The sequence below is a fragment of the Ipomoea triloba genome, chromosome 12, assembly GCF_003576645.1.
Source record: "Ipomoea triloba cultivar NCNSP0323 chromosome 12, ASM357664v1".
Classification (NCBI taxonomy): Eukaryota; Viridiplantae; Streptophyta; class Magnoliopsida; order Solanales; family Convolvulaceae; genus Ipomoea; species Ipomoea triloba.
In genome coordinates, this window is record NC_044927.1 from 23,320,183 (window position 1) to 23,337,332 (window position 17,150).

The 17,150-nt window shown below is 35.6% G+C and overlaps 3 protein-coding genes across 4 annotated transcripts; 1 reads left to right on the plus strand and 2 right to left on the minus strand.

Annotated features, from left to right (window-relative positions):
• The first annotated feature begins 566 nt into the window (after positions 1–566).
• LOC115998222 (pentatricopeptide repeat-containing protein At2g03880, mitochondrial) lies at positions 567–5,082 on the plus strand. Of its 2 annotated transcripts, XR_004093853.1 has the most exons (3): positions 567–688; positions 1,237–4,242; positions 4,807–5,082. XR_004093853.1 is itself a non-coding variant. In XM_031237719.1 (2 exons), exon 2 carries the CDS (start codon positions 1,366–1,368, stop codon positions 3,382–3,384), a length of 2,019 nt encoding a protein of 672 aa, XP_031093579.1. In that variant the 5' UTR covers positions 567–688; positions 1,237–1,365; the 3' UTR covers positions 3,385–4,334. The 2 variants fall into 2 exon arrangements, 1 of the variants encoding a protein (XP_031093579.1); XM_031237719.1 differs by lacking the exon at positions 4,807–5,082 and having other exon boundaries at positions 1,237–4,334.
• A 412-nt stretch (positions 5,083–5,494) lies between these two features.
• Positions 5,495–9,780, minus strand: LOC115998224 (mitogen-activated protein kinase kinase 2-like). The gene is made up of 9 exons (XM_031237721.1): positions 9,543–9,780; positions 9,335–9,419; positions 8,900–9,034; positions 8,353–8,577; positions 8,092–8,274; positions 7,342–7,565; positions 6,763–6,808; positions 6,583–6,682; positions 5,495–5,907 (listed from the first exon to the last, which is right to left on the minus strand). Exons 1-8 carry the CDS (start codon positions 9,617–9,619, stop codon positions 6,593–6,595), a joined length of 1,065 nt encoding a protein of 354 aa, XP_031093581.1. The 5' UTR covers positions 9,620–9,780; the 3' UTR covers positions 5,495–5,907; positions 6,583–6,592.
• Positions 9,781–11,769: 1,989 nt separating this feature from the next.
• LOC115999546 (TMV resistance protein N-like) lies at positions 11,770–16,756 on the minus strand. The gene is made up of 6 exons (XM_031239388.1): positions 16,245–16,756; positions 14,993–16,100; positions 14,131–14,400; positions 12,763–13,656; positions 12,187–12,294; positions 11,770–12,105 (listed from the first exon to the last, which is right to left on the minus strand). The coding sequence occupies exons 1-6, from the start codon at positions 16,754–16,756 to the stop codon at positions 11,770–11,772; spliced, it is 3,228 nt and encodes a 1,075-aa protein (XP_031095248.1).
• Between the last annotated feature and the right edge of the window lie 394 nt (positions 16,757–17,150).

Consider the following 17,150-nt stretch of genomic DNA (forward strand, 5'->3'; position numbering starts at 1 on the left):
TTTCGGGAGAGCTTTTCTTACCACACAAGACTTGAGTACTTCTCTCTTACCTAATTTTTCCAACAAAGTTACGGTTGCCATTTGCCAAGTGAGTAAAGTAAATTTTTTTCAAGAAAAATAAAATATGGAGGGATTCATTTGAACAAAATAATTTTTTTCTCAAATACGAGGGATTTTATTTCTGTTAAAAATAAAATCTATCAACCAAACAATAGCAAATAACATTATTTCTTTAAATTTTAAAAAATCAATTTTCTTGAAAAACGCCAAGCACTCTTTATGCATGACACATTTGTGACGGGGAAGGTCACAGAACAAACTCCGATGTTAGAGTATTGATTTTTTTAACTGCAACAATTAGAAAAAATATAAATTTTAACTGCAACAATTAAAAAAAAATATAAAACATATAATATCTTATAATACAGCTAATAGTACTAAAAATAAAACTTTTTTGAAAAACGATTTCTATCCAACCAAACATTTTATTATAGGACTTTAAAGGAACCTACCAAAAAGAAGAAAGTATTACTCCGTAATTCCTTACGGAAAATAAGGTGCCGCCATTTTGAGTCGTGCATTCCATTTTCGAGCCTTCTTTCTGGCGAGCCATCTATTTGTGTCAAGCTTTTCAGAGTACTTTCGCTTCTTCCCCTGCGTTCCTGACTTTTTGTAACGCAGGGTCTAGGTATTTTGAACTCATTTAAGCTAGTATAATTTAAACTATCTGCTTTTGATGATTTCCGTTATCTATATTTGAATGTCCATGTTTTGTATTCATCACGAAAAGGGAGAATCATGTTTCCAATTCATGGTTTTAGAATTTGTACTCGAATCTGATACTCCTTGTTACTGCGACTGATTGGAGTTCATAATGAAATCACTTTTGGCCTTTAGTAAGTCGCAACAATAGCTCTATAATTGTGAACTAAGTTGAGGTTTTCTTCAAGTATATAGTCTGGAATCTAATCGTTCAGTTTTCTGGATTTGTTCGGTGTCAATCTTTCTGGTGTGATGTGTCAAGGAATTATCCAATTAGTTTAATATAGTTTTACGAGTCTGTTCCATAATTTATAGCTGAAAATTTTGTTTTCAATTTTGTCTCTGGTTTTTATGAGTACTTGGACAAAATTCATCACTCAAGCTTTCAGATTTTGTTTTAATTCATGGTCTCATTGAAGAAAATATGCTCCGTCTTTACTTACATGGTAATATATTTTTTTGTGTTTTCTGCAGGGCTAAGAATTTCTTTGAATTTCAATAATGCCAAAAATAATGCGACATTATCATTGTGCCTCCGCAATCTGTATCTTGCACTTCATTTCCATCACCAAACAATGAACAGTTAACTTGTAGATCTTTGACATGAATGTGATTATGTCGATGCCAAGATTTAAATGCAGTGTTCTCACCTTAGAACCTGCAGAGGTTGGGTTGTTGAGACCTCTCGTTTCTTCACTCATGGCATTAGGTTTTCGCTTTCAACGTCCCTACCCCTATTCTTTTTCAACAGTAGCAACAATGTCTGATTTGCATAATGTCAATATAACTGGAGGATCGAGCACATCCAATTCATTGATCGAGAAGTTTGCTGTGTACTGCTACCAGAGGGATCTCCCAAGAGCCATGAATGCCCTTTATGCCATGGAAAAACACAAGATATCGGCTGATGCTATTACCTACTCTGAGCTTATAAAGTGCTGTGTTACTCGGCGTGCTGTTGAACATGGCAAACGTGTCCACCAACACATTTTTTCCAATGGGTACCAGCCAAAGACCTTCTTACTCAACATACTTCTTAACATGTATGTGAAGTTCAACATGTTGGACGAAGCACACACTTTGTTCAACCAAATGCCTGAGAGAAATGTTGTCTCCTGGACTACCATTGTAGGTGCTTACTCTAGTTCTAAGCTCAATTACAAGGCTTTCAAGCTATTAACTCTCATGCTAAGGGATGGAGTCCAACCCAATATGTATACTTACTCCTCTGTTCTCAGATCATGTGATGCCCTTTCCAATCTCACACCTCTTCATTGTAGCATCATTAAGGTGGGATTGGAGTCTGATGTCTTTGTCCGCAGCGCACTGATTGATGTCTACTCCAAAATTGGTCAACTGAAGAGTGCTCTTGATGTCTTCAATGAGATGAAAACACATGATCGGGTGGTTTGGAACTCTATAATTGGTGGCTTTGCTCAAAACAGTGATGGCTATGAAGCATTGACTCTCTACATAAAAATGAAGCGAGCTGGTTTTCCGGCTGACCAGTCAACCCTAACTAGTGGTCTAAGAGCATGTACCAGTTTGTCACTTTTAGAAGTGGGCAGGCAACTCCATGTTCAGATTCTCAAATTTGATCAAGACCTAATACTTCACAATGCACTTCTTGACATGTACTGCAAGTGTGGCAGTGTGGATGATGCTAACCGTACATTTACTCGAATGGTGGAGAAGGATGTCATCTCATGGAGCACCATGATTATGGGCTTGGCTCAGAATGGTTTCAGCAAAAAAGCGCTAGAGCTGTTTGAGGAAATGAAGAGCTCGGGGATGAAGCCTAACTACATCACTGTCCTTGGAGTTCTATTTGCTTGCAGTCATGCAGGACTGGTAGAAGATGGGCAGTATTACTTCCGATCAATGAAGACACTTTTTGGAATTGATCCAAGAAGAGAGCATTATGGTTGCATGGTTGATCTTCTTGGGAGAGCAGGCAAGCTAGATGAAGCAGTGAAATTAATTCATGAAATGGAATGTGAACCGGATGCTGTGACATGGAGGACATTGCTCGGTGCTTGCAGATTACATCGGAACATGGATCTGGCTGAGTATGCTGTGAAACAAATTCTTAAGCTAGACCCAAGTGATGCTGGAACCTACATACTGCTCTCCAATATTTATGCACGAACTCAGAAATGGGAAGAGGCTTCCAATGTGAGAAGGGCCATGAGCAACAAAGGAGTCAAGAAAGAACCAGGTTGTAGCTGGATTGAAGTAAATAAGCAGATTCATACCTTCATTTTGGGAGACAAGTCCCACCCACAGATAAACGAGATTGGCAAAGAGCTCAAACAGATTATTACAAGATTGAAAGAAGTAGGCTATGTTCCTGATACCAACTTTGTCTTGCAAGACCTTGAAGGTGAACAGATGGAAGACTCACTTCTGTACCACAGTGAAAAGCTTGCAATTGCTTTTGGCATAATGAGCTTGCCAAGAGAAAAGACCATTAGAATCAGAAAGAATCTCAGAATATGTGGAGACTGTCATTTATTTGCAAAACTCTTGACGAAGGTAGAGCATCGAACCATTGTCATCAGAGATCCAATCCGCTACCATCATTTCCAAGAAGGTATTTGTTCTTGCAGTGACTACTGGTAGCAGGGAGGTTACTGGCAAACCTTTGCAAAAATTGAAATTAAAAAAATGGTAATACACTGGTATTTATGCAAGCCTGTGTCATATATTGTGGGCAAGAGGCATATGTCAGACTGCACCTTGACATGGCAAGAACATCACAACTTTCTTTCTACTGCTCTGAATTAAACCTGTCATGGGTTTATAAATTATGTGTAAGTATGGATTGGAGGATGCAAACTCCTATACTCTAAGATTAGGCCTTATAGATGGAGCTTCAGTAGCAGCTTGGTCAGAAGGAAGTTACTAGCATTATGTTCATGCATAAGTCTTATTACCAAGGTTCTGATGGGTAATTTTATCAGCCAAATTATAAATTGTGTGGCCTTGACAGTCAACTACAGATTGGTTGATATTGAAACCATTTAGGATAGAGGAACCTGCGATCTCCTTACAGTTTTGCTATGGAACATCATCACCTGTGTCTTCATTAAAGATATAATCAGTGACAACAGTCTTACCAGCTTGCTCAGGACATTACATTGATGTATTTGTGTTCTTTCATGTCCACTTGCTTTCTCTGAATGCCTTGAGGAAGCATAAAGATTTGATTTGATTATACTTTCCAGAACTGAAGAATGTCTTAGCAGAGTTGTTGCTGGAAGAAAGAAGAAACAGTTGGAAGCTGAGTAAGAAGTTGAAGACTTGAAATGACCATAATATTGCATGCTGAGGGGACCTATGAGAATCGGATAGCAAAATTGAAGGCTCTGATTTGAAGTCTTTATGGAAACAGAAAATATTAATGTACTATTGTCATTTGATGGAAAATAGAGGAAATGAATGCTTTTCTGAGTCTAATATAGCTGGAGGATATGGGAGGTTTGAACCTTGATCATAAGTCATAACCCTGTTGTCGTTAGTTTTCATCATAACTCATCTAAAAGAAAAAGGAAAAAAGAATGAAATTCTAAGTGATATTGTCTTATATTTCATTATAGCTCACCAGTAACATGCATACAGTATTTGTGAAGTTTCAAAATACAGTATTCATCTACCAGTTAATGGTTCTATTCACTTTTTCTCATATATATACTCTGTATGTTTGTTAGCGAAGAATGAGGTTTTAATTCATCTATTGTAATTGTACTTCCTGTCTGGGATATGCAACTTATATGTTCTGATTTAAACAAGGATGGGGTTGGGGTTATGATGTCTGTGTGGATAGATAGTCTTTTATCCTAATGCTTTTATCTTCCGATTCCCTCAAGCTGATTTTACTTAATAGATTACACACTCATCATAGATACCATGTGCAATATCCTTGCCACCATCTTCATTGCTTCCATTTATTACTGTGATATAATTTGTTCCAATTTAATCATTTTAATGTAAATATTGCCACCATTGAAACTATATTTATATTGTACTCTCCATTGTATGCAGGCTGAATACATCTAAAATGGAAGTGTGGACGCCCCATATTATCTGAGAAAAGCTGCAGACCTCATGGCTTTTTTTTTTTTTTTTTTGAAATACAGAAAGGTTTTTGCAGATGGACTTCAGGCTTATATTCTTGCACAAATAAGCCTATTAACATTGTTTCACTCAATTTTGCAACTCATGCTGCATTTTGCTTGTGTCTCATGTGACATTATTGCAGGAAGTATGAAAGATCTGCAAATAGCAGCCTACATTTTTGTATATGAACACTGACCAAAAGAGGCATGGCTTCAAACATGCATTTCTGACAGTATGAAAGCTTGTCTGCAGCCCCATGTGCCTTCCTGTTGCCTCCAATATTTGAGCATGGACCATATTTCTTGCCAATATAAATGGAATCTGAGTGGAAAAATGAAATGCAAGGTAAGGAGGTTTTTAGTGTTGTTATCAAGAATGGTGTTTAGCTTAGACACATCCTGAATGGTTGCAGCTCCTTTACTGAGATGTGCTAACCATTTTTAACATGTAGTTGAACCTTCTCAGTAGGATAGATTGAACCATTTCCTTCCTGTCATTTTATGTACCAAAACCATTTCTATAGACCAAAATAAAAATAACTCTGCATCTATTGCTCTCTTATTTACCAATCATATGATACAGAAAGCAGCATAGTGAATTAGTGACCATGGTGTAAATGAAAGCAGCATGTTCATGAAACTATCACATTTCCCATGCCTTTAAGAATTTTTATTAGCTTGCATTTGGACTGTTGGAACTAAGAATTTTTATTTCAATTTTGCAGTCTACATTTTTCAATCAAGAAAACAAACAATAACCTCCTATTGCATTCCTTCACTCACTGCCACACTCTCATGCAATGCACATAGCCACATATCTTAACAGAAGTATGTTCTTATGTCTCCCATGGTAAGTGAGTTGCTGATTGAGGGCTGAAATGCACGGTGATCTTGATCACGGTTAGATCCACACAAGGCTTCTGAAACAGCCTGTTTCAAACTACTAAGTATGCAAGGCTCTAGTTGCAGTAGGAGAAGAGCATTGCTTATGAGAACATGGAGATTCACGTTAAAGGTTGAATAGAACCTGCACAGATGAAACAGAACATTTTTTAGAACTTATACATGAATCCCTTTTTCAAAACTTATACATTCACAACCAAATGGCTCATTTGAGTCATTTGACTAAGTTGTACACGCAAGCAAAAATTCTGCATTGCTTGTAATAGTACGGACATTTAGACATTTAGTATCGCAAAACAGACTCCCATATCATTGATGTATTTAAGAACAAGTTTCGTCCATTTAATGAACATTTGCTACTCATTCAATTTTCCTTGTGTGTTGTTCATTTATATGTTCTATTGGCTTTGCAAGAATGGAGTACATTATATTGTTTGGATACAATATACATACTATGATACTAAAGAACTAGAAAACTTTGCAACTGGGAAGTGGAGATGAAGAATTCACTGCATTAGTAACAGGTTTTCTACCACATTCATAGTCAACCCAAAATGAAAGAGTAGAACATGAATTTTCTTTTTCCCTTTTTTCATAATTATTAATGGGAGATTTCACCAACATCCTCGTATTTACGACAGGGAAGCTATCAGGTTTACAAATATTAAAAAAGCAAGCAGTCAAGAAAAGATAGAAAGTATTGGAACAAGTTCACTGAATTTATTACTGGCCAAAGCTCTAAAAGAGGTTATAGATATGGATCTCGGGATGTGAAGAAATACACAAAGGTAAAACATACCGTGTATAACTCAAAATGTTGCAGGTGGAGGCCTTACAGCGGTAAAGTAAGATGCAAGATCAATATCCAGGTGATCGTACATACTGATGAATGGGTGCCTCTGTATATAGCCATTACGTGTTAAGAAGATTTCAGATTAATAGAACTTTTTTGATAACAAATGTAAAGTAATACTAATACCATTAATTCATTTGCTGACAGTCTCTTTTTCGGGTCCTTCTGCACACTGAAACAAGTAAAATGCATGAGAATGTGTGCAACCAAGAATAAAAACCAAGATATATGCACATGAACATTTTAAAGAAAGAGTTCGAGGTACAAGAAAACCACGTGGCGAACTTTGGATACAATGTGGGAAAAGACCAAATGCAATATTAGATGATCATCCAGCGTGCAAGATTTTTACACCGTTTTCAGGTTGGGAAAGGATTAAGATCCATGAGATCAATGTGATGAGATTAAGATCCATGATTGAGTACTACCTACCGAACAGGCAAAGAAGTAAAACAGGGAAAATATTGCCCTTCCCTTTCTTCGAGGTTTTTTTTTTTTCCTTATACTTTTACACAGCATGCTGACACTAAGGAAACGAGTTTAAAAATCCTTCATATTAGAAAACCTTCCCGCATAAATGAGGAGATAGTCCTTGCACAACACTTATTCATGAGCATGACCGTACAAGTATCATTTCTTAGGAGGCTTGTGCGAATTATCAATACCGACATCTATTGTAAGTATATTTAAAAGTTTATTACGTACCATTTAGAGATGAAAGAACAGAACTCTGGAGAGAATTGATCTGGAGGTGCGCAAGGCTCTGGTTGATCAACTATGGTTTCCATAAGCTCATAAACATTATCCCATCCTTCCTCCGGTCGTGGTGGGGTATATGGGAAATCACCCGTTGCACACTCAAGCAGAACTAAACCCAAGCTCCAGATATCACTTCTATACCCGTGGCTGCCTCCTTCAATTCTCTCTGGCTGCAGCAAAACATCAGCAACTTAATATAACACTCCGTAATGAATAGAAGTGTTGAAACTTGAAAAATTTATTGAGATTGTAGATTAAATAATCCATCTTGTTACATGTTTGGCAAAGGTTATGAATTATAGATTGTAGATGCTGATTATGAATTCTAAATAGTCCATAATCATATGTTTTACCAAACCGAGCAATAGACATAGAGGAAAGCAGTAATTGCAAGCGAAATGCAAAGGAAAACATGTTATAAGAACTTCGTTTCAAACGTTTCCTCCAAAACTATTACTGTATTATTTTTTTGTTAGACCACGAGGTGGCCTGAGTATGCCCTAATTATAGAAGGCACCCCATATTGGTTTTTCCATATGAGAGGGGGGTTTTGAACACCCAACCTCTCTTACTAGATGAGAGTGCACGGCTACTCACGTCAACCAAGCTGGTTACGTTTCCTCCAAAAATATACTAGCAAAAGAAAAAGGTTTTACTACATTATATATGCTCCAACTAGTACTCGACTATACTCACAGACATATAGTTGTAGGTGCCAACAAAGGTATTGGCCGCTCCAGATGTGCTTGCTAGTACTACACTAACACCGAAATCAGTTATCTTGACATCACCTCTATGGTTTATTAGCAAATTTGAAGGCTTCAAGTCTCTGTGAATGATATGTTTTTCATGATGGAGATACCACAAGCCCTTGAGTACCTGGTCGAGATGGGCAAAACGTTAGTACTCTCGACTAGATCATCTATCGATGAAAGCTATGAACAGTTCACTTCCTACCTGCTTGCAGATAGCAGCAAGATATGGTTCCGGAATTCTTTTGACTATTTTCAAGAAATCCTGAAGAGATCCGCCATCCATGTACTCCAAGATTATGGAGATGGCACCGTTATCAAAAAATGCTTCGTAACATATTACAACATAAGGGCACTGCGAAGATTGGTTAATTCTCAGTTCCTGTGCTATATGCCTGCGAATAGACTCTTCAATATTCATTTGAATAACCTGAATGTTCAACCGTGTCAAAATTTCTCCTCACATGAAAGCAAAAAAGAACACATAAATGAAGTTGTTGATAGCAGTATATGCATGAATCAATGTACTTCGGATTGACAAATATCAAATTAACCAATGATCTAAATACTATATTAAATTCAAAATCAAATTTTCATCACCCTATTCTCTCATTTAAGCTTCGTCTAGATCTCTTCCCATTGGAAATACTATGCAGGAAATGTCATAATGATGCACAAATATCGTAGAAACTAGAAAATAATGACCAAGAGATGACGATAAGTAGAATGCCAGCTGAAGCTATATAAGGTACCTTGAGAGCGAAAAATTGGGCTGTCCACTTATGTTGAACAAGCCGCACAACACCGCCATTTCCCTTTCCGATAACTTTAACATATTCAAAGTCCGCTAGGCTTAACTGATTATCAGTTGGTTTTATAACTGTAGACTGAATAAAAGAATTGAAAATGCAAGAATTAATTTCCGATACTACAATGCAAGATGAGTGCATCTGAAATACTAGATAACAAGTCAATTTGACAGGTTTAGCTTCAACCAGAGATCAAAATGGAAAGTTTGCATCAGAAACACCAAATTTGAAAAATATATAAGCCACATGTGCACATCACCCTAAGTTACAAAACCAAATACAGAATTCATACTTTATTGAGGATAATTCACCCAAGCCAATTGAATCTGAAAAGATAATGGAGAAAAATGCAATCTTGAAAGTGAAAAATAGGCATACAGTTTGAACATGATTATCTGAAATAATCCGGATTCCATCTTTGTTCACCAGCAGATCTCCATCCTTGAATGTTCCTGATTGTGTCCTACACAACACGAAATCCAAAAAAATCCCCATCAAAGATACAGAAACAAGAATGCAAACATATACACATAAAAACACACAAGTGCACATATAGAGAGAAGAGAGAGAGAGAAAAAAAAAGTACAGGAATTTGGATAGAGCAACTTCATCAGGAGGAGGGAGAGAGAGTTTGAGCTTAGGGGCCAAAGCTCCTTTATTCATTGCAATTCTGTCTTGCAAAGCTTAGAAGTATTTTCCACTTCTTTTTTCTGGGGTTTTTGATGAAAAATTGCAGAAGAAGTGTGTGAGAGAGAGGTCCTCTCTCCCTTTGCGTCTGTGTGTGTGGGTCTTCCACGGAAAGAGTCGTCGCACAAGTCTTGGCAAAGACAAGTATGGGGCCGAGCTTTCAGATTTGTATAAGCGTAGCCATATACACACTCCGTAGAATACAAGTATAAAGTATAGTATAATAGTGGTATTGAGCACAGTATTATTACAGCATACAGCGTCTCACACTCTGTATGAGTTGATTGGTGAGAGCCTGAACCAGAGAAAATAAGGAGAGAAAATTTTCTGTTAGTAAATGGGTTTGTGTATATATGTTTGTTCTTGTTAGGTAATATGATGCGTACGTGTTTATCATTCTGGTACGTAAAGGTTATGAGTTCAATTCTTGCCAATACCTATTGGTTGAGCGCGTGACAAAAGGCTTTTCTAGTGTGACTTACATCTTATGTATAGTTTGTGGACTATTATACAAAAACATAATTTATGTAGTGCGCACATTTAGATAATGATGGTTGATTTTCATCATTAAAACTTTTTTTTTTTTTGAAAAGAAGAAGGCCAGTAACATGTTTTTACTTCAGATTTTTATTTTCTTTTCCTTCAATTTTTTATCCTCTTCAATTCTCACTCTCTTTTTTCAAATATATAAGTAAACATATTTTCTACGGAGTATTTTTTTCTCACATTTTTGTTTCATCAAAATAATAGTAGTTAAAAATTGGATCAGTAAATGCATCTCGAATGAAATATTGAGAGTTTTAAAAAATAAATACTCCGTAGTTAAAATTGGTTGAAAAGTATATCATCCATTTGACTTGGCTTTTAAAATTCTTAAAAAGGTTTTAAAAAATAACTCCAGACTATTAAGATATATAGCACATGTATATATGCAATAAGAAATCAAGAAATATAAATAAACAATTCAACTTATGTTTTATGGATTTTTATATAATTAAGCAGGTCAAATGATGCTAAGTAACTTGAAGAGTTGAAGCTTAATGACACCTTCGTGAAATTCTCAAAAGAAAAATCGCATGTTTAGACCTTAGTGGAGACATTGATTTAAAAAAAAAAAAAAAAAACAGGTCAAATGATAGAGTTGAAGCATTTATAATTTGAAGAAGCCAAGATTCTGCCATGTATATAAATGTATTGAACTTGGTCAAATAAGTGTATAGTTGCCAGTTTGATAGACAAGACTTGTTCCAATGTTAGAGGACACTGTTGTGATCCTATGTATGTCCAAACATAAATAATTTGCAGACAAGTTTAAGGCTTTTACCAAGTCAGGAGTCTCAAGAATACTAAGTCAGGATTTCAAATTTGACTATTTATGAGAGGTCAAATATTAAATGAGAGATCTAGGGTTGTTATAATTTACACATGAGAATCTATTCTGGGAATCAGACCTACCATGGAGTACAATGTTGCTTCTGGGACAGAGAGCAACTTTCTCATGTACAATGTTTCTTTCTCCTTTTTACTCTATGGTCATGGGTACTTCTACACATAGTGAATTTTGCCTTGACTTAGCTTAAAAAGATTCGTGATTTTTACCCTTTTAGTTTCCATGTTAATAAGTTTGCATAAATAATAAGGGTAAAATGTTAAGACAAAATAATCATAATAATATTCTTTTGGATCAATGCTAGAGTATTATGGAATACACGATTAGTGTTAGACAAAGCTATTTTATACACATTAAAGCCCAACAAACACCCTCAAAACGTGACAAGTCATGAGACCAAGTCAAAGTCCATTGACCCCAAGCCCGTATACAGGCTCATGGGCTGCTAAAGACTAGTGGCCCATTACTGGACATGGGACTCGGGTCGCAGACTCTTCTTTGACCTTAGGTGACCGGCTCTCGAACCCCGAGTCTACATTCTTAGACCATTTTCAATATCTCCGTCATCACGAAATTCCAAATTCAAGGCCGGGTTGAGCAGCAACGGAGAAGACTTGCTGAATGATAACAGTTATTGATCATCCAACTCCAAGCTAAGGTTGTGGAGAGCTAACTGTGTGAGTTATAGTAACCACCACAGTTTCCATACTGTAGGGAGATTCAGAGTTACTCCAAGCTAAGGTTGTGGAGAGCTAACTGTGTGAGTTATAGTAACCACCACAGTTTCCATACTGTAGGGAGATTCAGAGTTGAATTTAATCACCTTCTTTGGGTTAATAGGCAAGAAGAATACCTCATCACCCTCTTCTTCATGTACTATACAACATGTTTCTATACTCAAATTGTCTTCCACTCCTTCCTCAAGTGAATCAATCTCTACAACCACCTCTAACTCTTCGATTTTATTGGGCTCTGTAAAATGATCATATAATAATCTGAACTCACACCCAGGATCAGCATTATTCTCCAGGCAGAAAGCTTCGTCCTCAAACTTGGACTGTTTATCTGTGATCTTGTAATATAAAAAACACGGACAGTGAAAATAACATGAAATCATCACAAGGACAAATATCCGTTTTTTGGTCAAAAACACTGGCAAGCCTGAAGATCCAGCAACTACACTGCTGCACAAGTATTCTTGGACCATGTCTTTTGAAGCTCTCACTATAAACCATTGAGGGTTTGGGTTTTGAAATCGTGCCTGCATATAGTATATTAAGAAACAAATGGGCCGCATGGGCAACTTAGTTATTTTCTAATTGTGAGAAAATTAAAATCCACGTACTATGAGAAATCATTATGTTTGGTGGAGACTCGTGAAGGGTCAAGCCAAGTAAATGGTGGCTAGGAAATTGTTGGCCAGAGGTCTGAAAGGTTAAGTCCAACACCCTGCTTCTCGGAATTGTGACAGTATAAGAAAATAAAGTAGGACATAACTTTTAGCGTAATGGTAAATGCTTGATTTTAACTTTTAGCGTAATGGTAAATGCTTGATTTTAACAGGTGGTATCAGAGCCATGTTTACTTTTGGCGCTTACCACAACCACAACAAGAGAGCGCTACACTACTAATTATAAATGCGCTACGCTACTAATTATAAATTTTGGCGTTAGTAAGCATTTGATCCTAGAATATTAATTAGAGATAGTTTCAAAGAGAGATCACTAACCTTGAACAAGTTCACAGACGTCCAAGAATTACTTGTTAGAGCGCTACAATTTCTTATATCAAATTCTTCATTGTAAACAAGATTGTCCACGCCTCGAAGCTCAACCAAATTACTGCAGTTAGGAAGAACCAAGTGTTGTAGCCTTGATAAGCCAGATAGATCTTGTACCTTTTCCAACAAGGGACAATCCTTTGCAGAGAGATAAAGTAGGCTAGGTGGAAGATTTTGAATCACTCGAAGATTTTGACAATTGTTCAATCTGAGATCATATAGCTGGGGAATATTACAAAGGCCAAAGGGTATGGTATCAAAGTTACTATGGTTAAGATGTAAGTGTGTCAACAATGAGGCTAAATAACTTCCATGACTCTTATGAAGTTGTAACATATGTTGTAAACATTGGTAAGGAGCCCCTAGACCATAGAAGGGAAATAAATTAGCATTTGAAGATGTCAAACACTCATTATGTTCCATAGCAAAATTCCATTCCGCAAACGGATACTTCTGCCCTAGTGCCACATAGTTGAGATATCTCAAAGATCCAAAAGAAGAAGGTAAATCTGATATGGAAGTTCCTCTAGCATTAAGCATACATAGTTGCTCCAATTTTCCCAAGTTGGTAGGCAATTCTTTTATTTTGGAGCATCCTTCCAAATTGAGACATTTAAGAGATTTCAACTTGCAAATGCTATTAGGAAGCGCTTTGAGCTTTCTGCACCATCTCGTGTCTAACTTAACAAGGTTTTGTAGATCTCCAATTGATTGCGACAATTCAACGAACTTTGAACAACCATAAAAGGACAATGCCTTTAGACTTTGTGCACCATCAAAATTTGGGGCTCTTTTAAGTTGCTTGCAACCATCCAGCCTTAATATCTCCAAGCATCTAAAATTCTGTTGCATGAGCCCAAAATATAGAAAGCAATGGTTATTTTTTCCCTATCTTTTAGTCTAATTATAATGTGGTGCATTTCTTAAAAAGATATAGGCCCTGTTTGGTAAAATAGTTGGCTTATAAGCTAATTTTGACTTATTTGACCACTATTAGCTATTTGACTTGGTTAAAAAAAATCAATATAAGTGTTTGATTAATCAATTTTAAAAAAAAAAATTAAAAGAAAGATTAATCAATTTTTTTGTAACTCCAAAATGCTAAAATTCAAAAAGTTGCTCAAAACAACTTTTTCAATTAGCTTTTTGAGAAAAGAAATTATACCAAACAACTATCAGCTAACAACTAATTTCCAAACACCTTTCTACAATCAGCTAATTTGATCAACTATTTATACCCTCTAACCCAATCAGCTAACATCCATTTACCAAACAGGGCCATAATACCAAAAAGAATATCATAGTTGTGGTATGTACCTGTAAATTGGGTTGAAATTCTTCAATGCTGCTGTTTTTCATTTCTAAAATAACAAGTTTCTTTAGGCAAAGATCAGATGATATGCGTCTCAAAGGGCAATCTTTCCAATAAAGCAATCTAAGTTCATTGGATAAGTATTTTAAAGGTCCCTTAATATTCATTGATAAGATCTTAAGTGCTCTTAATCTAGTCATTTTAGAGAATACCTCAGTACTCAAATTCACATTCTCGGGTAGATCTATAATCATTGTTTCAATTGCTTCAGTACCCTGACAAAGAAAAATTTTCATAGCATTAATACATTACTGAATGACACAAATATAATTTAAGGTAAAGTCAAATAATGGCTCTGTTTGGCACACATAACTGAAAAACTAGTTGAATGTTGAAAGTTGAAAAACTAGTAGCTAGTAAGCTAACTAATTGAAATTAAAGTGTTTGGTAAAATTAATTATTGAATTAGCTAAGTATAAAAACACATAAAAAGATAAACTAAGATATTAAGATTTCGATTAATGAAGGATAGATGATGTCATTTTTATAAATTAATAAAGATTTTAAAAAAAGGTTAAAAGTTAAAAAAATTAGAAGCTTATTTTGAAACACTAATTGGGATAGCATTTTAAAATAAACTATTATTTTAAGTTCCCCATGTTTTACCAAAGCTTGTAGCTTATTTATTGCTTAAAATAAGTTATAAGCTCTATCAAACATAGATATATCCATATTTTACAAATATAAACAACAAATAAACAATTGAATAGCTTAACTATAAAAGGTAATTAACTATATATGCAATTGATTAAAAAAACAAAACAAAACAATAAAGCAAATCAAGTACAAACAAGCATCATATCGTACCTTGTTGTTCATGAGCACATCCAAAACTTCATCACTGAAAAACAATCTACTTCTTTTTTCAGGTTGCATAAGAGATTCCTCACGAACAATTTCTCTTCCCATATCTCGAACTAAATCATGCATATCAAGGCCTTCCCCTAACAGGCATCTATTGATTAAAGTTGTAATTCCACTTTGAGCAAAGAAACCACAGCCATTTAATATCTTAACAATTTCTTCTTTGTAGAAATTTCCACTCACAAAAAAACAAGCAATATCAAGAAAGATTTTTTGAATATCTTTTTCAAGTGCATCATAACTAATTCTAAGAATCTTCAAAACATCTTTATGAGGAATCCTTCTTAACTTCTCAAAGTCATCTTTCCATTGTTGAATTGATAATCTTGCATGAAAATGTGAGCCCAAAACAGTAAGTGCCAATGGAAGCCCTCTAGCATAACTTACTATGGTGTTTGATAGTTCTAAAAAACCCTCCAAATTAGGATATGAGTTTTTAAAAACATGCCAACTAAAGAGCTCCAAAGATTCCATGGAGCTTAACACCACAACATTATACTTCTCATAACCATTTCCAAGGCCATTTAGCAAATCAACATTTCTAGTTGTAATGATAATGATACTGCCTGAACCAAACCAATTGCACTCTCCGACTAATGCATCTAATTGACTTTCATGGTCTACATCATCAACAACAATGAGAAGCCTTTTTAATCCAAGTCTTAACTTGATTAAACTTATTCCTTCATCAACATTATCAACTTCAAATCTTGTCGTTTTGAGAGTTTTACAAAGAAGTTGCTTCTGTAATTGGTTTAAACATGCACTCCCTCCCTTTGAACATTCTGATCTAACATCAAGAAAGCAACTACCTTCAAATGCCCTATAAATTTGGTTAAATACGGCTTTTGCTAAGGTTGTTTTTCCTACCCCGCCAATGCCATAAATCCCAATCATACGAACATCATTATTTGATTTACTTTCTAATAAAGAAAGTATTTCTCTAACACGAGTATGAACTCCAACAGGATATTTTGCAACATTCAAGTATGTATGGTTCAATACTTGCAAAACCTTTTGCACAATTTTGTCAATAAGCTTTGACTCATACCTGTAAATATTTGTTGAGTAAATTATTAGTAATTGAACTATATGCATAAGAGGGGAATAAAGGATAAATTAAAGAAAAGAAGAAAAGGCTAACAAAAAGTGTTCAATAATTTTATTTTATTTATAAAAGTAAGTGATCAAGTACCCGTCAGCATCACTCTGTAAATCCCAACCAGAAAAATTTGCAACCTTAGTTAGAGCTGCTTTCCATTGGCAAATTTTTTTTGCTCCAAATCGTTGTTGATGTAAAGTTAATGCATCACCAAACTTGCCAGATTGTTTGCGGACCTCAGAGGGATCGACATCATAGAACACTGGAAAAATTGCCTGATTGGCCTCTTTACATTCAACTATCTTTACAACTTCCTCAAGACACCACCCAGAAGCAGCATAAGTTTTGGAGAATATGATGATGGAAATCCTAGACTCTTGAATTGCTTTAGTGAGGTCAGTGGAGATATCCTCTCCTTTACGGAGCTCTTCTGCATCTCTAAAGGCATAAACTCCGACTCGATTTAAAGCCGCAAAGAGATGATCTGTAAAGGATTTTCGGGTATCTTCACCTCTAAAACTCAAAAAGACATCATATTGCCAACGTTGAAGTAACGAGGAAGATGAGTGAAGGAAAAGTTGATTAGTTTCACATGTGGATTCCATTATGGAAACACTACAAGTAAAGACAATGAAGGTAGGAAGGGTACCAGGCACAGATTCTTTTACCTAAGGGTGATTACTCTTCTATTATCTTGTTGGACTGAGATGTGGAATCTTTGAGGACGAGAGAATTCCACCAAGATAGGAAGGAAGGACCTGGGAGTTTACGAATAGTTTATGGTTGAATACTTGAATTGCTACTGACTACTACTTCATGTGCAATTTATATATATACATCTTTCGCATGAAATCGAAATTGCTATGAAGTTTCTGAGCGTCAGGATACGAAAGCAAGCTAGTTAAAGAATTTACTAAGTGATCAGGCGATTGAAGTGGTAAAAATTGTTAGGAAATGATATTATTTTATTTTCTTTACCTTCAAACTTGCATTGTCAGC